General features: G+C 55.9%; 1 protein-coding gene across 1 annotated transcript; it reads right to left on the bottom strand.

The window, feature by feature from the left end:
- Positions 1–15,009: 15,009 nt before the first annotated feature.
- Positions 15,010–16,441, bottom strand: HAND1 (heart and neural crest derivatives expressed 1). The gene is made up of 2 exons (XM_090064946.1): positions 15,971–16,441; positions 15,010–15,825 (listed from the first exon to the last, which is right to left on the bottom strand). Exons 1-2 carry the CDS (start codon positions 16,439–16,441, stop codon positions 15,724–15,726), a joined length of 573 nt encoding a protein of 190 aa, XP_089921072.1. The 3' UTR covers positions 15,010–15,723.
- Positions 16,442–21,658: the final 5,217 nt, after the last annotated feature.

Below are 21,658 nucleotides of genomic sequence, written 5' to 3'. Positions count from 1 at the left end.
TGACCCCGGCAAGGTGCTCATCTAACTTCCTTTTAAAAATCCCCAGGGTAGGAGCCTGCACCACTTCCCCTGGAAGCCGGTTCCAGGCCCTAGCCGCCCTGACTGTGAAGTAGCGCCTCCTAATATCTAATCTAAACCTACCCTCCGCCAGCTTGTGACCGTTATTCCTGGTCACTCCTGGCAGCGCACGGGGGAACAGGGACTCCCCCAATACCTGCTGATCCCCCCTGACCAGTTTGTAGCAGGCCACAAGGTCCCCCCTTAACCTTCTCTTGTGGAGGCTAAACAGGTTCAGGTCCCGTAGCCTCTCCTCGTAAGGCCTGCCCTGCTGACCCCTGATCATACGAGTGGCCCTCCTCTGGACTCTTTCCATATCGTCCACGTCCCTCCTGAAGTGTGGCGCCCAGAACTGGACGCAGTACTCCAGCTGCGGCCTGACCAGTGCCGCATAGAGGGGGAGGATCACCCCCTGGCCCTGCTCTAGATGCATCTGTGGATGCATGACAGGGTACGGTTGGCCTTCTTGACTGCCTCCCCACACTGCCGGCCCATGTTCATCGTGGAGTCAATGACGACTCCAAGATCCTTTTCCGCCTCCGTGCTGGCAAGAGGGGAGTTCCCCAACCTGTAAGTGTGGTGCCGGTTCTTCCTCCCCATGTGCAACACCTTGCACTTATCAGTGTTAAACCCCATCCTATTCTCATCTGCCCACCATTGCAACCTGTCAAGGTCAGCTTCTAGCCTATTGCACCCTTCTAGTGCACCCACATCCCCCTACATCTTAGTGTCATCAGCAAACTTGAACAGGGTGCTTTCTACCCCCTCGTCCAAGTCACTGATGAAAATGTCCAGCACACCTACAGCCTAGGAAATGACCTGCTGGGTGGCACGGAAGTGGAAAGGGATCTTGGAGTCCTAGTAGACTCCAAGATGAACATGAGTCGGCAGTGTGACGAAACCATCAGAAAAGCCAATGGCACTTTATCGTGCATCAGCAGATGCATGACAAATAGGTCCAAGGAGGTGATGCTTCCCCTCTATCGGGCGCTGGTCAGACCGCAGCTGGAGTACTGCGTGCAGTTCTGGGCGCCGCACTTCAAGAAAGATGCGGATAACCTGGAGAGGGTCCAGAGAAGGGCCACTCATATGGTTAAGGGCCTGCAGGCCAAGCCCTATGAGGAGAGATTAGAGAAACTGGACCTTTTCAGCCTCCGCAAGAGAAGGTTGAGAGGCGACCTGGTGGCTGCCTATAAGTTTGTCAGGGGGGCACAGAAGGGAATTGGTGAGTATTTATTCACCAAGGCGCCCCCAGGGGTTACAAGAAATAATGGCCACAAGCTGGAGGAGAGCAGATTTAGATTAGATATTAGGAGGAACTTCTTCACAGTTCGAGTGGCCAAGGTCTGGAACGGGCTCCCAAGGGAGGTGGTGCTCTCCCCTACCCTGGGGGTATTCAAGAGAAGGTTGGATGTGTATCTAGCTGGGGTAATGTAGGCCCGGCACTCTTTCCTGCTTATGCAGGGGGTCGGACTCGATGATCTATTGAGGTCCCTTCCGACCCTAGCATCTATGAATCTATGAATCTATGTTGAACAGTGCGGGCCCGAGGACTGAGCCCTGCGGGACCCCACTGCCCACGTCCTTCCAGGTCGAGAAGAACCCATCCACTACCACCCTCTGGGTGCGGCCCTCCAACCAGTTGGCGACCCATTTGACCGTGTGGGCATCGACACCGCAGTCTCCCAGCTTTTTGATGAGGACAGGGTGAGAGACAGTGTCGAAAGCCTTCCGGAAGTCCAGAAAGACTACATCCACAGCAACCCCTGCGTCTAATGATTTGGTGACCTGATCGTAAAAGGCCACCAGGTTGGTCTGACAAGACCTGCCACTGATGAACCCATGTTGGTTGCCCCTGAGCATGCATTCCCCCGCAAGGCCCTCCTGGATGTGTGCCAGGAGAATTTTTTCAAAGAGCTTACCCGGGATTGAGGTCAGACTAACTGGCCTGTAATTTCCCGGGTCCTCTTTTTTTCCCTTTTTGAAAATAGGGACCACATTGGCCCTCTTCCAGTCCTCCGGCACCTCGCCAGAGCCCCACGAGTGCTCATAGAGCCGCGCCAGGGGTCCCGCAATGACCTCGGCCAGTTCCTGTAGAGCCCTAGGGTGAAGATCGTCCGGACCAGCGGACTTGAACACGTCCAGCCTCTCCAGAAGTACCCTAACTAACTCCTCGCTAACCCCTGGCCCAGGCGTGTCTCTCCCGGGGCCCGAGGGGGGCCCAGCAGGGAGGTGGCTGAACTGGTCCCTACTTAGGAAGACAGAGGCAAAGAAATCGTTAAATATGTTAGCTTTGTCATCTGGCGTGACGACTAAGTTGCCCATCGTGTCCTGCAGGGGCCCCACATTACCCGGGACCCTCTTTTTACCCCCTATGTATTTGAAGAAGGACTTCTTATTGTCCTTAATCCGGGAAGCTAGTCCTATCTCCAACTCTGCCTTGGCCCTCCTGACTGCCCCCCTACATCCTCGGGCGACTGTAACATAGTCCTTCTTGGTGATGACCCCATCTCTCCATTGGGTGTATGCCTCCCTTTTAGCAAGGAGACATTCCCAGATGCTCCTAGTGAGCCATGGGGGTTTATGTGCCCTCCTGCTCCCTTTGACCCTTGTTGGGATGACCTCCCTTTGGGCATGGAGGATCGTCTCCTTAAGGAGCAACCACTCACCTTGGACATCTGGCTCCCTTCCCCTCTGGGTCCTCAGCGCTTCCCCAACGATCCTCCTTAGCTTGTTGAAGTCAGCCCTCCTAAAGTCTAGGGCTGTTGCCTTGCTGCAGCCCTTTGCCACCTTACGCTGGATGGTGAATTCCAGCAAGCGATGATCACTGTCTCCCAGGTGGCCCATCACCCGCAGCCCCCTCACCAGGTCGTCACCCGTGGCCAGCACCAGGTCCAACAAGGCGTCTCCCCTGGTGGGACTGTGCACCTCCTGGGTTAGATGGAGGTCCTGCACTCTGGCTAAGAACCGACGTGAGCGGTCAGACTTGGCTGACTGCTCCTCCCAGCAGATGTCCGGGAAGTTCAGGTCCCCCATGATGACCACATCCTTAGCCCTCACTGCCTCTGTGAGCTGACCTAAGAATTCCTGGTCGAGCTCTTCTCCCTGGTTGGGAGGTCTATAGTAGACTCCCACCGTTAAGTCTCTCTCCCCTGGACTGCCTTTTACTCTAACCCAGAGCACCTCAGAGTGCCCCGCCTCTACCCCCATGCTAATTAACGAGGAAGTATATTCCTCCTTGATGCAGAGTGCTACTCCTCCACCTTTCCTTCCTATCCTGTCCCTCCTGTATAGCCTATAGCCCTTGACACTCACCGCCCAGTCATGCGATGAGTCCCACCACGTTTCTGTGATCCCCACTATGTCAGGGCTGGTGACAGCTAGGAGGAGGGCGAGTTCCTCCTGCTTCTTCCCCATACTTCGAGCATTTGTGTAGAGGCAATTGAGGCCTCCAACGGTTGTGCCCACTGACCCCCTAGTCTCAGCAATGCCCCGTCCCCCATCACTTACCTGTTTCTCCCTTTTGACCATTGGTCTGGGCTCGCTGGCTGTTGCTGGGCCTGGTAGTTCATCGTCTCCTCCGCCCTCGTCTTCCCCCTCCCCCGACGAGCCTAGTTTAAAGCCCGCCTGTTTTTCTCAGGGGCAAAGCCCTTGGGTGTAGAGCTCGGCACCCAAGTGCTTCCCGCAGGGGCTAGTCTCCTCCTGCAGCAGTGCTCCTCTGCTCGTCAACAGTTTTTGTTGAGGGGAGCAAAGAAATCCCTGGAGATGTTCATGCCTTGACTTGCAGGGGGACGAGCAGGGCAGCTCAAAGTATGCGATGAGGGAATTGGACTGCGGTGGTGGCATTTTGAGGAATGGAAAGTGCAATTGCTGAATTAGCCAAATCAGTGAGGGAGGGAGGGAGAGAAAGCCCAGTCTGCAATGCCCGCATCCCCGGGTCTTGCCCATTGGACCCAAACAAGCTGCTGTGCTGAGACGCAGTGTTTCTTGGGCAGTTAAGATGGAAAAGAGCGGAGAGCAAGCAGCTTTCCTCTTGTAGCCCAGTGCGTGCGGTCACACCTCTCGCGGGGGGTTCAGGAGCGCTCCCCTTGGTACAGGTCACCAGTCTGGTCTGCAAAATACAACGCATGTCTTTTGAAAGCCGGACTTGGTTGGTTGGGCTCAGAGCTGTTCTCCTGAGAGTAAATCTGGAGCCAACAAAGCCCAGAGCAAGAGCTTATTTCAGAAGAGTTGTGATAGCAAAGACAGCGCCAGACAGGGCACGGTCCAAACAGCAACCCGTGGCTGCAGCAGGACAGGGCGCTGGCTTTTGCAGTGGGTGTTTTATGCCAAACGTAGATGTGGGAATGGGAGGGTCCGTGCACTTTGTCTCTTGGTACGTGTGAAGGTAAAGTCTCACGGGAAGTCTGGGCAGGTAATTGGAAGTGGTAAGGGAAGGGGGATCCATGGAAAACAAGGAGGGGGCTGCATGGCAAACTGCAGGGCCTTCTGGCTCCCAGCACAGCTTTCCCACGCTGCCGGCATGAGGAACCCGGAGGGTCAGGCCACCTCCCTCGAAGGAGACGGGGTCATTTTCACTGCCCCAGGGATTAATTGCAGGGTCCGGGTGGGGAAGGCAAAAGGATATTGCAAACCCCTCGTTCCTCAGGTTCCCTCCTACCAGCTGTAGCTTCAAGTGGATGAGAAGCGTTAGTTTGGCTTGCAGGTTCAGCTGGCGAGGTGTAAACGGCCTGCTTGGGTGCAGGCAAGTCCTCAGGGCTGCAATAAACTCCTGCTCTCACCTTCCTTGTCATCCATAACCCACATCTGTTTGCAATTAATCCACTGGTGTTTATGGGGGGGAGAAGTTCATTTACCAGCGAGTCTGTAATAGTTTGCAGTAGGTGCCAAGAGTCTCCAGCCCCATTCGGAAAGGGGCTAGGTTTGCATTTTTTGCCTTTTGTTGCCTTCAGCCCTCCAATCTTGTCCCACTCAACAGCAAAGCCCTGCGGAGGTGCATATCAGTCATTCTGCTTTTATTTTGCAGCAGACCTAGTGGGAGAGAAGGGGGAAAAAAACACCCAAAACTATTATTTCCCCTTCCATGCTGCCCCGTGTTGTGCTGATCTGATGCTAAATGTTTTGGAGAATGTGCATTTTGAATTGTGTAATGTAGGTGGGTCCTGTTAAAGCAGCTCTAGTAACTTATTGTGACTCTGTGCAATTCCTTTTCTCGAGGTGTCAGGACTGTCCCACTTCCATTGCATGTGAAACTTTGTACTGTTGGATGAGGGTGCAAATGCCTGAGTTTCATTTCTAATAAATGATCTCTCTAGCAACAAGACCCACACATCCAGGATCTGCTTCTCTGAGGCTTCCAGGGATGGCTTCCAAAAGCTGGGCTCCTGGCTAATCCAGAAACAGTTTTGCATAGCCACACAGGACGACTGGCTTCGGTTTTTCCTTCCCTGTGGCTGAGATCAATGCGGAGATGATAGGCAATTAATATGAGATGACTGAAGAAGGCCTCACCTGAACTACGACTTGGTAGCCAAGCAAGCAGCTCCCAAGCAGAGGGGTGGTTTGTCTGGGAGAAGCCACAGAGCCTTCCCAATGCAACAGAGAGTGTCTTCTGGACAACCTCAAGTCTTCTTAGTTAAGGGATTTTGTACCTCCCATCAAGAGGGATTTCCTCACACTGCCTATCTGTGGTAGATCCAGGTTGTAGCCACGTTGGTCTAGACGAAAAGGCAATCAGGACTCGTAGTAGAGATGATCTCTTTTATTAGCCCAACAAGACTTTTTTGCAAAAAAATTAAAGAAATTTTTTTTTTGCAAAAATCTTGTTAGTCTAATAGAAGATGATACGATCTCCATTACGAATCCTGATTTCCTACCTTGTATATGTTCGTGAGCAGCTCTTCTTTCACGTTGGTGCCAGCTGATACTGGTTGTAAAGAGCATCTTTGGTCCTATTTGGCTGCTGTCCCCTTGGGTCTGATATTAAAGTGCGAGTTCAGCAGCTGAATGTCGATCTTCCGGCGCGAGGGTCCGGAGAAGTGAACATGCCCAGCATCCCGGGCTCGAAGGTGGACTTAGTCGGGAGCTTTCCCCATCCCGTCCTGTCCCAGGAAATGCTCCCAGCTTTTTCTTCCTTTCTTCCCATCAGGCTCACTTTCTTCCCACTTTTCTCCCTCCTCCCCACCGTCCCAGCATGTGGCACTCATCCTCTTTGTAGACAAACCTCCATTCACAGCTAAGGGGCTCTGGCCAGAGTGTGGAGGGTGAAGATGATTTCCAAGCATTTAACCCTTACATTGAGGTTTTGCAGCCCCAAGGCACACAAAAGCCATCCAAGAAAGTCTCCTGAGACTCCTGCTCCTTCGGACAAGGAGATGGAGATGTCTCAAAAGCCCGGGCTTCCCTGAGCAGCGTTGCTGTGCCTTGCGTGCCCCCAGTCAGTGATGCTGTTGCAGTATTTCTGTGTTAGGGACTTGCACAATTGCCCAGTCTAGACGGCCCTGGGTGACAGGTGTGAAGCTGGGTTTCTGGGCCCCAGTCTCACGGGCTGTTTTATCTACTCCACTCTGCAGGCATGCCACACGCTAAGGAGAACTGCACTGGAAGGACAGGAAAGCATGCCCTCCTGCATTTCCCATTTATAAGGGAATACCGTGCGTGTGTAGTAAGTATTTATAATGCTTCCTTGGACCAGATGACTCCTTCCAGCCCCGCTGTGATCCCTGTGAAAGCGTGGCAGAGGCGGTAGCACAGCGACTAGGAGCATCCTCACACTGCACGTGTGCAAGGCCTTTCCAACCAGTATCAGCTGCCAGGGTCCTAGCAGATGTGCTGAGCAGCGTGTCCTGCACCCCCCTCCTTGCCTGGATGCCCACCGGGAGCAGTGCTGGCTTGGCAGCTGCCAAAGCCCCCGTTCCCTGCCGTTCTCCCTCGTGCCGTATGGGGACAGCATTCCCCCAGTAACGCAGCAGCCACAAACGGGCCCGGCTCCCTGAGCTGCTAGGGCGGCTTGGAGAGCTGGAGGGATGCTAGCCACGCTCCTGTCACTGCGGCACGAGCTGGCTGCGCTTGTCAGAGGCAGGAAGCGGGATTAGGCTGCATTAAAGGACGTGGTGATCATAAAAAAAAAAAAAAAAAGGCTTGTTGGGGTTTTTTGTCCTGCCCGGCGGGGAATGAACCGAAACGTGCGGGTTCCTCTGTGCCGGCCCCGGCTGCAGCAGGAGCCTCTCCTCCGTCTTCTCCCGAAGCCTGACATAAACCAGGCCCCGAGCCTCCCTCTGCCTCCCCGTAGAGAGGGCAAGTCAGAAGACCAGGGAAAAATGTAAATGGGGACGTAATGGTTTTACGTTGGAAAGGAGCAGCTCCTTATCCAGCAGGCTGGGTATTTGGCAAGAGCCCAAGCTGCTGCTTTCTAATAACGTTATATCCAATGCGCGTATTCAGGGATGGCTGAGGACCTTGCCAGCACTCGATCTCGCTGATCCGAGAGCTGAAAACAGGCTCCTGCCTTTTCTGAAGGTCCTCTACCTGCCAGGCAGCGTCGTCCACAGACGGGGACCAGGGGAAAAGCACGCTTCTGGTGCAGGGGCGAGGGGAAATTCACCCTCCTTCCCTTTCCGCTGGGATAAAGAAAGCCTAGATGGTCTCTCTTTCCGTCTAGTGCATTTAATCTTGTAGATACCAATCTGGGCGTGCCAGCGGGCGACTTGCCGTGGAGCGGAGCGCCCGAAAGTCGGCGAGCTGGATTTTTGATGGCGACTTCCTTTCTCCGTGAGGTTCGTTGGACGTTTGAGCCCAATAGCTCAATGGCAAATGGGGACGGGAGTGGTTTTTAAGCCCCGGCCGTGTGTCAGTCGGCAAAGCGGGACTCGTGATTCACCGCTGCCGTGGCTCTGCGCGGCCTGCAGCCTCGCCAGGGGCTGCTTCGGTGAGACTCGTAGGGCTCAAGCGCTTAAGCCAATCTGTTCCTCGTGTTACAGCTGCTGCTAGCGGTGAATTATGGGTCATGGGAACGTGCGTCAGGCAGCCGAAAACCCCTTTCTCCTCTCGGTTGTTCCTTGATGCCGTAATCCCACTAATTCTTTGGCTGCAGCAGTGCCTTTCAGGGTGGCTAACGGTAGAAGCTAAGGAGGGGGGAAACAGCCGGCCTCCCCGGCCCCTTCCCCGTCACCCCGAGCGGGAACAGGCCCGAGCACATGTTTCTGCTTTGCAGGTCCCTGGGCTCGCTCCCCTCGGTAAATGCACCATTACGCTCGGCACGGCCATAAATAATGCCCTTGCCGCGCGCGGAGCTCCCGCCTCCGGCGGCTCCCAGCCTGGTTTGTGCCTGGCTTGTGTTGCCTGTCAGGCTGAATTTGAACGTCCCTCGGGGCCTGTCCCTCTGGTTCGCCTGGCCGTAGCCCCGCAAGCAACAACGCCGGCGTTGTCCGGACGCGGGTGCCCCAGAGCCGGGCTTCGCGGCCTCTTTGCTGCAGCCTTCGCCGGGCTCCGCGTGGGGAGGCCGTGGGCTTGCTCTGGGGTGTGGCGTGCGCTGCCCAGGCCTGGCTGCATTGCAGGGCTGTTTGGTGAGGGCTGGGCATGGGAAACACCCCCCGGGGCTGCTGGGCAGCCTCCGCCTGTCGCTTGTCCAGGCTCCTTCAGCCCCTCTCGTTGCATCCCCGTTTGCTCTGTGCCGAGTGCATTACCCACAGGTAATGCCACCGCGGTGCTGCCGGCACCCTGGCTGTGGACGAGGGTTGGCAATGCCTGCCTTGGACAGAAGGAAAGCGGGGATCTGGGCAAAGCAGGACCAGACTCGGGACCCCTGGGTGCCATCACTAGCCCCTGGTCGGAGGGGAGGGGAGGGTACAGGCCCATACAAATGCTTCCCAGGCTGTTTGCAAGTAGGACCGGGTCTGCACAGGCAGCTCGGGGCTCTGCCCGCCACCTCAGCCAGGCCACGAGCTCCCCTTGAAACTCCCAAAAGTGAGCTTAGCCCCTTTGGAAAATCCTCTGCAAACCTGGGAGGCCGCCGGGAGTCAAGGCAGCCCCATGGTCCCAGCAGGTCCTTGTTTCTGCAGGGGATCCTCTGCGAAGGGGTTGTGAACAAAGGTTACAGCTAGCCCCGAGCACTGGGAAGCTTGCCTGGCGCCTGCGGTTCCAGCTTCTCCCCGCTGCGCCCAGGACAGGCATCTTTCCTCCTTCATCAGACCCTGAGAGTTTCCCCCCAGGCCCCAGCTCCCGGAGCCCTGTGATGATGGGGAAACGCCGAAGATCATGACCTGTGCCATGGATGAGTCCTTACCTAAGCGTCGAGGGATGGTCCAGGGTCTGGCGGCTCTCCGGGCTCCCGTCCCCGCTGGGGAGCTTGGCCCCGGGGATTTGGGCCGACTGACATGTCTCCTTCCTTCCCTCCTGGGTCTGCTGCAGGTCCCAGCTGAGGGCCCTTTGCAGGATACCACAATGCACAGGTAGAAAAGCCCTTGCTCCACATGTACGTGTGCATGAGTGTGTGCACGCGTGCGAGCCTCTGGAGGGGCGGCAGAGGAGACAGCCGTCTTCCCGCAGCGCGGGGGCAAGGGAGACGGCGTAATTGGCTTTGGGGGCTCGTGGCTGGGCACGGAGGCACCGAGTGCCGGGGGCAGGATCAAAAGGCTCCCCCGGCAGTAAATCTCTCACCTGCCCGGGACTCGCTGGGGCTGCTGGCCATTACTCCGGGGTCGGCCCCGGGTCAGGATTTCTCCTGTCTCTTTAGCCCCCAAACTTGGAGAGGTTTTGCTTTATCTTTGACGCCATCTTGACACTGAAAACAAATTATGGCCTCGTTCCCCTCCCTGCAGCTGGGCTGGGGCCAGCTTAATGGGCAGGAGCTGGCAGGCGCTTCCTTAAGAGAAAGTCACCGGGAGGGCTGAGCAGGCAGTGCCAGGGCCCCAGGCGCACGGGCACAGGATGCACCAGCTGGTCTTGCCCAGCTGCCCTGTCCTCCCAGCGGGACGTTGCCAGCCCTAGACACCTGGGCCAGGGCTCTGATCCGGCACGCAGGAGGCCAGGAGCCTGTTCCCAGCTCTGCTACTGACCAGCTGTATGGCCTTGGGCAAGTCCCGTCATCTCCCAGTGCCTCTGCTCCATCCTAGCCCTAGACTGGCGCAGCTCAGCACGGCAGGCAGGGTGTGATCTCAGCTCAGACCTTGAGGTTTCGCTGGCAGCACGCATGCCGTAGCGGCAGTGGAGTGGAGCCAGCTTTCCCAGCTCGCAGGGACTTTGGAAATTTACTTCATCTCGCCCACAGACTGGAAATTGTTCCCTGGATCTTAGCGGCCATGGAGACCCTCAGCAGTTACAGGGGCTGTGCTCAGCCCAGGGGCTGCAGCTCAGCCCGGTGGGGGCTCGCTCCCTCCCTCTGAGGCCGGGTCCTGGCTGGGAAACAGGCCGGTTCCCCTGCGCTGGGCTGGGCCCCGGGGTCGCTCAGGCAGGCACGCGGCACGTTCCCCTGGCATCCCAGGCCCTGCCTTCTTGGACCTTTTGGCTCCCAGGGCTGGGGGTTTTTTTAGGTATTTAATTTGGCTCCGTGCTGTCTAGGGGGCTGTCCGGTTTAACCCTACCCTTGCCGCTCCTGAGATAAGAGCAGGCTCCCTTGAGATCAGATAAACAGGCCCATAAATACCTTGCGCAGCCGGCAGGGTGCCTGCCTTGTGCAAGGCGAGGGCAAGAATGCAGAGGGGACCAGGGACACGTTTCCCGGGGGGCAGGTAGGGTGTCTCTGCCCCGTCTCCCCAGCATCTGCCGGCATTGGCCTGTGCCATGCAGAGGACAGCTTGGAGGAAGGCACCTCTGGGACTCCCCATCAGTTCATATGCAAAGGCTCCATCTCCCAGTCTCTCCCAGTGCGCCTGGACTGACTGGTGCTGCTCATCCATCTACCACCATGCCCGAAGGGAACGGATGGAAGATGATCGGGGGCGCTTGGGATGATGCTGGGACCTCCCACTGGGATGTTGCTTTGCCTCCTTTTGGGGCTGGCCTGGAAGGCCTCGTAGCATGGGCCTGTCTGCAGATGGTTGAGAGACTGTCTCCAACTGCAGAGCAGAGTGCATGTGGGAGCGATGCCACGTGGGTGGCTGGTCAGGGGGTAACGTGGTCCCCCTGGATGATCTCTGGGCACGGAAACCATCTTGCTGACCAGAGATCCGCATCCGCAGAACCCGAGCTGGAAAGACCCCTTCCCTTAAGAGTTTTAAAAGAACGGGCCGGGGCACAGGGAGAAGCCATACAGGGTTTGTGGTGGCAGGCAGGTATCCTTCTCTCTGAACCTGAGAGCTTTGTTGCAGCTGCAATGCACTGGCGAAGCGTGAATCCTCAGGGCTGTTTGTGCCCTGCTGCATCACACACACTAAAAGCAGCCTGAAGAGAAGTTCCCTGTGTAAGAGAAGTGAGGAACGTGAGTTTTTCAAGCCAGCTCCTGCAGTGGGCAGGGGAGCAATGGGCACATTCACAGACAGACAGAAAACAGAGGTGGAAACACCCATTAGATCGTGCAGGCGAGGAGCTATCGGTGTCAGCCTGATGCACACACACAGTTTGCACACGGATGTTGGGTTTGCAACCGCGCTGTCCTTGCTGCGCTAGGAGCAGGGTCTCTCTGCACACCCCGGAGACCGGGAGCAAGGGAACGGGGGACTGGGGTGGGAGAGGCGGGGAGCCACCGACACCCTGCTTCTCCGGCAGTTTGTCCTCCCGCAGCATCCTGATGCCTTCCCTGACAAAAGGCCCCTCGGAGCAAGGCCAAGGTAACACATTTCTTTTTGTTCTGAGCACCCGGCTCTGCCCCCGCCCCGGGCCCTGGGGGGAGTCTCAGCGTGGGGTGCGGGGAGGCACTTTGTGTACACGTGGGCACTTGCCAGCCTACCCCCAGAGGCCCCAGGCGGGACAATCCGTGTCGTGGTGATGGACCCCAGACCATTTCTCATGTAAAAGTGTCCCTGTGTTCAGGGCAGCAGCCAACTTGGCTGTGGAAAAGGCATTTGGGGTGGTGGGGCTTTTTTAAAAAAAAATAAAGTCCCTAATTTTAACTCAGATTAGGAAGTGATTTGGAAGCTTTTCCAGCCCCTCTGAAGAGGGTCCCCGTAGGCGGCTCGGAGCAGCCTGTGCCCTCCCAGCTCAGCCTAACGGACAGAGAACGGGAGCAGGGCTCGAGCAGCGAATGGCCAAGGTGCCCCTGGTGCAAACGCAGACCTCCTCCTCCCAAGGGCATTTGGATGCACGTGCCTGGGACTTAGTTGTATAATGCACCTCGCCGGGCTCTTCAGCCCCTTGTGGCCAGCCCACGGGCTTAATGGAATAGCGATAGGCCACCATACCGCCGGGGATATTTTTCCCGAGTGTGTGTGTGTCCACGTGCAATATATAGCACACGTTAAATTCCCTGAGAGAACGGTCTGCAGGTCTGCTCTGCGGTCTCTCGGGACATGCAGCTTGTTTGGTTATGATGGATGCACGTGTAGCTGCCTTGCAGTTTGCTCCTCTTAGTGCAGGACTCCAGAAGGAACCTGAACCGTGTGTGTGTGTGAGATTTGCAAGCTGGATTTATAATCATCTTATTGCAAGCGAATGCTCCGTTTGAACTAGAAAGCGCCACGATTTCAGGTCAACCCTGCTATTAAGAATAGAAAGCCAGGTAAGGTATAAGCCACTTTACAACTATGAGGAAGTCCAGACACAGCAGCCCTACAATACCCAGCCTGTGCATGCACAAATGGGCAGGGACCAGGGCTCTGTTTCAGGTCTCTGGCTTTGCTGTGGATTTGGATTTAACTGTGCGGTTCGCTGCAAGGGAAGGGCTTGCCTCGAGCATCCGAGATCAGCAGCATGAGGCTGTTGTGCTGCGAGGAGAGGGGCAAAGGAGCCCCCTGCTCTTCAGCGGGGAAGAGACGAGGGTGCATTTCCAGTGCAGGAGGCTCTGGGAGCTGAGCGCAGAGCCTGCTCGTGCCCAGCAGCAGCCCCTGAGCTCCAGCCAAAAAGCCCAGCCCTATTCAGGCACGGTCCTTTGGGTAGATGTGATCTCTTTTGTTAGACCAACGAATAAAAGAGATCACATCTACCCAAAAGAACCTCGCCTGCCTACGTCCTTAAACAGACGTGGCTACAACCAACAACACTGCAGCCCTGTTCGGCACTTCAGATCGTGCCTGGCGCTCCGCCGTCTGCGCTCCCCTGCGTTGCAGGTTGCAGGGAAGGGGCTGCCAGGCCCCTGGGCACCGAGGGCAACCTGCTGGCTTGTGCCTCGACGAGCCAGGGGCGCCCATGCCTCCTCCCCCCGCAGGGCAGGCACAACCCACAGGTGGGCAAAAGGCACTGAAACACTTCCCTCCATGGCCGGCCTGCCTCCCCCTCCTGCGTCCTTGGCCAGCCAGGCCCCTGCAATGGCCCGAAACTGAAACCCCACCAACTACAACCGGACCCAAGCTGAGTTGTGCTTAAGGTGGCAACGTGCCCAGGAAGAGTCGCCCGTGGCGGTTATCCACAATCACAGCCCCAAAGATTTAGGTGGTGGGCCCGATCCTGCTGTCAGTTAGGGCGTGAAACCAGATCAACTATTCCTGGCACTTCCTACATGGGGGAGGGTTAGTATACATATATTCTACATATATAAAAACATATATATATATATGTTTATAATGTGTGTGTGTGTGTGTGTGTGTGTGTATGTATGTGTATAAAAGGTATGTATGTATGCATGTGTGTGTATATATAAAATGTGTGTATGTATGCCTATAAATATAATAAATATATATATAATAAATAAATATATAAATAAAAGTGCATGTCTGTATATGTGCATATGTATGTACATATATAAAATGTGTGTATGTATGTATATATGTATGTGTGTATAATGTGTGTGTGTGTATATGTGTATGCATATATAAAAATATATATATATGTATGTGTGTGGGGGTGGGGGGTGTATATATACACATACAACACATGTATGTGTGTAGGGGGGGTGTATGTATGTGTGTAAAATATCTAAATTAAAAAGTGTGTGTATATTCCCCGGAATACAAGTGCTTTATCCTACATGACGGTAATCCATATAAAATCATTTGGAGCAAAGCAATAAGAAAGCCTGCATGCACGCGGTTAAACAGGATTTGCCCCTCTCCTTAATCCAAAATCCCCCCCACCCCGTGCAGGCCCACCTTACGCTGGTGTAAATCGGGAGCGGCTGTGCTGCGGGTGGGGAAGTTACCCACAGCAAGGGCAGCATAAAGGGAGAAGAAAAAAAAAAATCAGGCTTCTGTTGCAACGAGCGCCTGCGGGAAGTGCAGGGAATGCGAAGTCCTTATTCGGGGGGAGGCCAGTCCTAGTGGATTGCCCGCACCCGGTTTCCTGGGGCTTGACGGAGAGCGGGGAGCCGTCCGCGCAGGCTGTTTCACGGGGCTTGCCGGTCAGGGAGCCTCGGGAGAGGGCCTGGGCAACCAGTGGGTCCCGCACCACCCGCTCTCCACGGTCCCAGCCTGGTTGTTATAACAGAGGTGTTTTTCCTCATTAAAACAAGCCCTGGTTTTTTGATCTGGCTTCCCCCGGCTCTGGCTAGTTATCCCCCCGCGAGGCGGAGGGGCCTGCCCTTGGGCCGAGCTGAAGTTTTGTTTGATATCAGCAAGGAGGCTTCCTTCGCCTTGCCACATTAACACTAATGAAGTTTCCATCCCTATAAAACGTAAGGGATTAACTCCGTGGGCCCTGAAAAGTCCCTTGTTCCACCCAGGGTAATTATCGGGGCATGTGTATAAAGGCACTCGCTCCTACCGCGTAAGTGCCAGCCTCTACAGGATGCATTTGTCCCTGAACGCCTGCACATACACAACGACCATCTACAGACACTTCATCTTTTTTATCGTCTATAAATATGTGCACGTGACTGTACAATAGTTAGAGCTCTGCCCTCTCCCTCTATTAAATACGTGCAATAATTATAGCAAGCCCCCCGCTCTATTAAATATGGGCCTGTGACTACACAAAACTATCTCCGGAGAGGGGCAGAGCTCTCCATGGCGCACTGTACATATTTAATAGGAATCTGGTTCGACAATGACAAGGGGGGGGGAAAAAAACCAACCACCAAACCGTGCACACACCAATATATTAAAATATTCACATTTCCTGGGTGCTCTTCTCTGTCCTGAGCTAGGCAGCAGGCTGGGCGAGCTGACCGCAAACAGCCCCTTCGGGCCTGGAGAGCGGGAGTGTCGGCGTGCGCGCTGCGGGCTGGACCGGGATCCTCCAGCGGGGTCCAGGGGAGAGACCCGCACCCGGGTCGGCGCTCGGTGCGCGCCTCCGCATTCGGCAGGCTGGCCGCTGCACGTCCAACGGGAGACGCCGGGACTTCCCGGGGGGGGGCCGCGCGCGCTCGGGCTCTCCGTGGTGGCAGGCCGGGCCCGGCGCGAGAGGGCCCCGGCTCGCTGGCGGCGTCCGGTCCGCGAGGCCCCCGAGACCAGCAGGTAAGCGGTGGCTGCTCCCCCCGACGCGGCTGTACCTGGCCGTGAGCCGGGGCAGCGAGGTAGGCGCCCGGTGCCGCGGCGGAGGCCCCGTGCCAGGCCGGCGGGCAGGGCCCAGGCCCGGAGCTCGCCTAGGCGGTCTTCGCAGGCGGCCGTCGTCCCAGCCCCGCCGGGCCCCACGTGTCCGCGCTCAGGGGTTCAGCTCCAGCGCCCAGACCTGCTGCGGCCAGCCCGTGCGCCCCTTCAGCCGCTTCTCGCCGGCGCCGGGGGGCTGCGCCAGGCCCTCGCCCTGCTGCGCCCGCCGTCGGGGGAGCAAAGAGACAGGCAAGCGGTGAGGTGCGGCCGCTGGCTGGGGCTGGGGCTGCGGCTGCGGCTGCGGGGGGAGAGGGCCCGCGCCCGCCCGCCGCCCCGGCCGCCCCCGCCCCGCGCCCGCTTACCGCGTCCCGCCGCCGCTTGCCCTCGGCCTTCTTGAGCTCGGCGCGGAAGGGGTCGGGGCCGCCGGCCGGGCTGTCCCGGGCCAGCACGTCCATGAGGTAGGCGATGTAGCTGGTGGCCAGGCGCAGGGTCTTGATCTTGGACAGCTTGGTGTCGGCCGGCACGTTGGGGATGCACTCGCGCAGCTCCGCGAAGGCGCTGTTGATGCTCTCGGTGCGGCGCCGCTCCTTGCGCGGGCCGGCCGGCCGGCGCCGCCCGGGCGCGGGCCGGGGGCCGGGGCCGGGGCCGGGGCCGGGGCCGGGGGCCGCGGCGGGCCGCGGCGGGCCGGGGCCGGGCGGCGCGGCGGGCGGGCCGGGGGCGCCGTCGGGCGGGCCCCGCACCCAGCTCTGCACCCAGGCGCGCTCGGGGGCGCGCGCCAGCAGGAAGGGCTCGTGCAGCAGGCGGGGGGGCGGGTAGCCCCCCACCAGGTTCATGGTGCCTGGGGCCGCGCCCGGCCCGGACCGGCGGCGGCGGCGGCGGCCCGCGCCTTTATAGCGGCGGGCGGGGGCGGGGTGCTGCGGGGCGCCGCGCCCCCTGCCCGCGGCCGCGCGTGTCTCGGGGGCGCCGCGCCTGCTTGTGCAACACGTCGGTCAACAAGGTCGGCCCCGACCCAGCAACGCGCCCGGGGGCTTGCGGGGGCGCGAGGGCGTCGGGGCCGCGTCCGGGAGCCCGGGCGAGGCTGCCCGCGTGCGCGCAGAGGGCGTGCGGTTTGCGCGTGCACGCGTCTGTGCGCGCGCAGAGCGCCGCTCGCACGTGCGTTTGCATTGTAGCTGTGTGCGCGTGTGTGCGCGCAGTTGCGTGTACATGCGGGCGGCGCGCTGCGCACAGGCCCGGGCACGTGCAAACTGCATTTACATGTGCGCGCGCACAGATGCATATAAGATGGATTATATTTGTGCACACGCGTATATTTACGTGCATGCGCACGTATCTATATAATACCTATTTTACACGCACGGCCTCTATCGTACTCGTACGCGTGTGTGTGTATACATACACACACGCGCACGTGCAAATTGTGTTATTCTTGCGGGTCTGTGTGTATACCCTACACGCATACAAATCTACATACACGCTGTATATGTGTGTGTGTGTGTGTGTACAGACACACCTCTCTGCACACAAGCGGCATTACATTGTGTGCGTGCTCTGTATGTGCGCACACAAACGGTTGTATTCGTGCACACGGACGCACCCCTACACGCAAGCTGTATGCGTGCGTGTGCGGATAGCAATCTAATGCTGCTCGTGTGTGCGCGCGCGCGCGCCTCCGCCGATCTCCAGACGAGTGCGCGACCCGGCGTGCACGCGTGTGTGTGACCGGCGCCTGCACCCCGCGCGCACCGCTCCGTGCAAGCCGGCTCCGCTAGCGCGCGGGAGTTGCGCGTGTGCGTGCGCGTGCGCGCGGCCGCCGGGCGCGGGACGGGGCTGCCCCGAGCGGCGGGGGCCGGCCACGCGCGGCCGCGGCTCGAGCCCCCGCGCGGTGCTGGGACACCCCCGCCGGGCACGGCTCTGCCAGGCTGCCCCGAGCGTGTCCCTGACACTCGGTGACCCCAGAGCCTGCCACGTTGTGCTGGGTAGCAATATCATGCACTGCGAGCGCTATATTGTCTTACTGTATTATGGTATATTGTAATATGCTACACTATAATGTTACGTAATATAATATATAGGCTATGTTATGTTATGCGGTACTGTTACGCTACGTATTATGCTACGCTATAATGCATTGTAATACAATATAGATGCTATATTATATTATGCTGTGCTACACTGTAGTTTACTGTATTATGCTATGCTGTAGCGCAGTGTAATATAATACATAGGCTATGTTATGTTATGCTATACTATATTGTATTGTTCTGTATTATGCTACACTATACTACGATGTAAAATAATGCATATGCTATATTATATTATGTTATACTATATTGTATTGTACTGTATTGTGCTACACTATAATATAATGTAATGCAATGTCTGCATATATATAATAGAAGAGGAGACTGGACAGGCACCTGGCTGGGGTCTTATGACCCCTGCCGCCCCCGGTGCTCCTTCCTGCCCCTGGCAGGGGGTCGGACTTCATGATCTGTCCAGGTCTCTTCCAACTCATTGATTCTATGATTCTGTAATACATATGCTATATTATATTACGCATATATATATTGTATTATACTGTATTATGCTACACTATAATGCAGTGTCATATAATACATATGCTGTATTATATTACGCTACACTATATTGTATTATGCTACACTATAATGCAGTGTCATATAATACATATGCTATATTATATTATGCTATACTGTATTGTATTCTACTGTATTGTGCTACACTCTGATGTCATGTCATGTAATGTAATGTAATATATATGTTTTATTATACTACACTATAATTATACTATTCTGTGCTATGCTACATTGCAATACCATACAATATAACGCAATATATCCTATCCCCTCCTACTGATGCAGCATCTCCTTCGTCCCAGAAGAAGGACTGTGTGCGTGAGCAGGACTGGGTGCGGGGCAGCGTGCTCTGCAGTGTCCTGGTGTGGGCACAGTGGGTGCGGGGGTTGCAGCTGCACCCCGTGGGGATGCCCCTTGCCCGCTCAACCCAGCCCCCTGCGCCCAGAGCCCTCCTGGGACATGAGGCAGCTCTGCTGCAGCCATCCGGCCCCTGCCGGGTGCTTTGTGCTACCCTGGCTTCATGCCCACGTCCCACATCCCCTTCAGCAGCGTCTCCCCACATTGCTGCAGCTGCCCGAGCCCCCGCCGCAAGCAGCGTGCCTGGCTGGGAGGAGCCCGCGGCCCTGGGGGGTTTCTCCGCAAGCCTCCCCCAGGTTCTGGTGCCCCGCCAGGTCTGCAGCCGGCACGGGGTGTGGAGGCCTGGCTGCTGCAGTGGGGTGGGCTCCTTGCTTAGGCTGCCCCAGGTGAGGCAAGGGGGGATGCTACCCCCTGCCTCTTCCCCGTGGCTTCTCTCCCAGCACCTGCCCTCCCCACCCTGGTGCTCCGGGCACGGCCTTTCCCAGTCCTAGGTGGCTGGGCCTGGGGGTCTGCAGGGAGCCTCTGCGCCCAGGGCTGCATTCTTGGCCAGTGCCTGCTGGATCTCCTTATCTGTGGCCCAGAGAAACATTATCCCGGTAAGTCCTGTGACCTTGACGCCATTCGCAATCCCTGCCCCGGTCTCCCTTATCTAAATAGGGCCGTAAATCAGGGCCTTGTCAGATTCCCTGTCAGGACAGGGACTCCATAAAAAGGGGCTCTGCTCCAGCTCTGTTTACATTGCAGCCCCGTAAAATATTCCCCCTGTCTTTTGCTCCACTGTCTCACTGTAACATCCCATAAATCAGCCCCTTCCAGAATGAGGAATGGGCAAGTCCCTTAAATATTTCCCTCGGTATAAATAACGTCAGTCGGTTTCCATCTGGGATAAGGACGATCCGGGCAAGGAGATCCAGTGGGAATCGGATGCTCCCATATCTCTTCCACTGCCTCCCTGCTGCCCCGCCAGCCCCACCGGAGCCGGCTGCACCTCCACTCATTAACAGAGCTTCTCTTTGCTTGGCTTGTCTGGCAGTGATGCTGACCTGGAGCAACTTTGCCCCAGCCTGTCAGCATCTGCCTCCAGGGAGGAAGGCCTTGGCTTTATAGGGTGCAAGCAGCGTGCCGGGCGTGAGAAGGCTGGGCCAAGAGATGGCCTAAAGTAATCCCTCGGTGCCCCCCGTGCACTGACCCTCGCAAGGCCCCTGGACAAGAGGATTTCCCCTGTTTGGTTTTAGGCTTCTGTGTTTTTGTGGATGGGGAAACTGAGGTACGGAGGGAGCTGGTGTGAAAGATGGAGCAGAGGAGGAGCTTCTGGGCGTGACTCTCCCTCGCCTGCCATTGGCATAAATCAGGAGTCCCCCGGGGCTGGTTCTCCACTCGCTGGGGTGGATATACGCAGGGAACGAGACCCTTGGAAGTTGGTGACATCACACCAGCGTCAAACACGTGTAAATCGGAGGCGAGCCCGCTCCTCCCCGCCACCTCTCAGCTGATGCTCAGACTACCAGGGTCGGGTTCTCAGCCGGCAGGGGTAGAAAAGACTGTAGATACTCCCTGGATGGTCAGGGCTATGCAGGAAAGCTGAATTCCTCCCTGTGTTGTGTAAGCTCCTGTGCAAGCTCAAGGCATTATAAAAATGTGTGCGCAATATGTACGTGTGCATGTGCATACATTCCATATACATTCATACATTTCTTTTGCATATATATGTGTGTGCGTGTGTGTATGTATATGTGTGCAAATGTGCATATATTCCAAATGTGTTCCATATATGTGCATATATTTCATGTGTAAATATATGCAAATGTGTGCATATATTCCAAATATATTCTTCTGGGTAATTTCTACCCAGGAGAACTGTTACAACCTTTTCTCCAATGCCTGATGAAGAGTGTTTGTGCTGGAAAGCTTGCAATTAAAGAATTTTTTTTTGCAAAAATCTAGTTAGTCTATTAAAAGATATTACCTCTACTACGAGTCCTGATTCTATATATTCCAAATATATTCCATATATGTGCATATATATGCAAACATGTGCATATATTCCAAATGGCATCTATTCTACGTGCATATTATATGCAAACCTGTGCATATATTCCAAATACGTTTCATGTATGTGCATATATTTCATATATATATATATATATATATGCAAATATGTGCACATATGTGTGTGTGTGTGTGTGTGTGTGTGTATATATACGTATGTATGTATGCATGCATGCACATGCAAATGTGTGCATATGTTTGTATATATTGTCAACCCCATGCACATATTGGAAAACACAACCATATTCCACGTATGGGTTTATTTACATAAGATCAATTCTGTTACAGCACATACACATGCGGGATGGCCTTGATAAATGTGTCACAAACAGTTCTCAGCCCAGGTAGGGAATCTGCAGCTCCCTGTCCTCAGAATGGAGGAGCTAGCAATAACTGATAATTAACAAAATCAGTTGCAATAATTACAATAAGCGGTTTGCCCTGCAGAGCAAAATTTTGCAAAGATGCGCTGCTTTCGAATAACTATTACTTTTAGCACCTTTAACATCACACGGCTGCTTTTATCATTTCAGTAAGCAAGATTTCCCTACCTGTCAACACGCCCCCCCCCAAAAAAATTCCTATCATTAAGCTATCTATAAGTGCAGAAACTAGCCCCAGGTAACGTTGGCTAGTGCCCTAATCCTAATCCTCAATTCTGCTGTGATCAAGTGAGAGATGCCGGTATGCTTCATGTGGCCAATAGTGAAGCTTGTGTCCTTGCCTATTATTCAGAGGGAAGAGGTGGTAGCAGAACATGGCCATTTGGACTTGATATGAAGCTAGTGAATAGGCGTTTCTTGCCTTTGAGTCAGATTTTAGCAATGAAAACCACATCAAAGCATGGGAGTGGGTTCTTGGAGGAAACTCCAGGGCAGTTGTGAAGGTTCCTCGTCCATCAGAAAGCAGAAGGATTTGATCAGCTCTGGTCCTGGACGTTTCGGTTCTCGGTGGCATTAGGGTGCTACAAAACGACTCCATCTTGTCGGACCAGTGACACCCCCTCTGCATACGCATCTCCAAAAGCTGCTGAAAGGGTGACTGCAGCAT

Source organism: Crocodylus siamensis, chromosome 10, assembly GCF_052110815.1.
Source record: "Crocodylus siamensis isolate JL-2025a chromosome 10, ASM5211081v1, whole genome shotgun sequence".
NCBI lineage: Eukaryota > Metazoa > Chordata > Crocodylia > Crocodylidae > Crocodylus > Crocodylus siamensis.
The sequence above is the reverse complement of the archived record's forward strand: the minus strand, read 5'-3'. Positions and strand labels throughout refer to the sequence as shown.

Excerpts from the sequence above, each read along its gene's own strand:
- HAND1 (XM_090064946.1), bottom strand. The coding sequence starts at position 16,441 with ATGAACCTGGTGGGGGGCTACCCGCCCCCCCGCCTGCTGCACGAGCCC. Across the intron at positions 15,826-15,970 it reads GCAAGCGGCGGCGGGACGCG|CAGGGCGAGGGCCTGGCGCA; the intron begins GTAAGCGGGCGC and ends CGGCGGGCGCAG.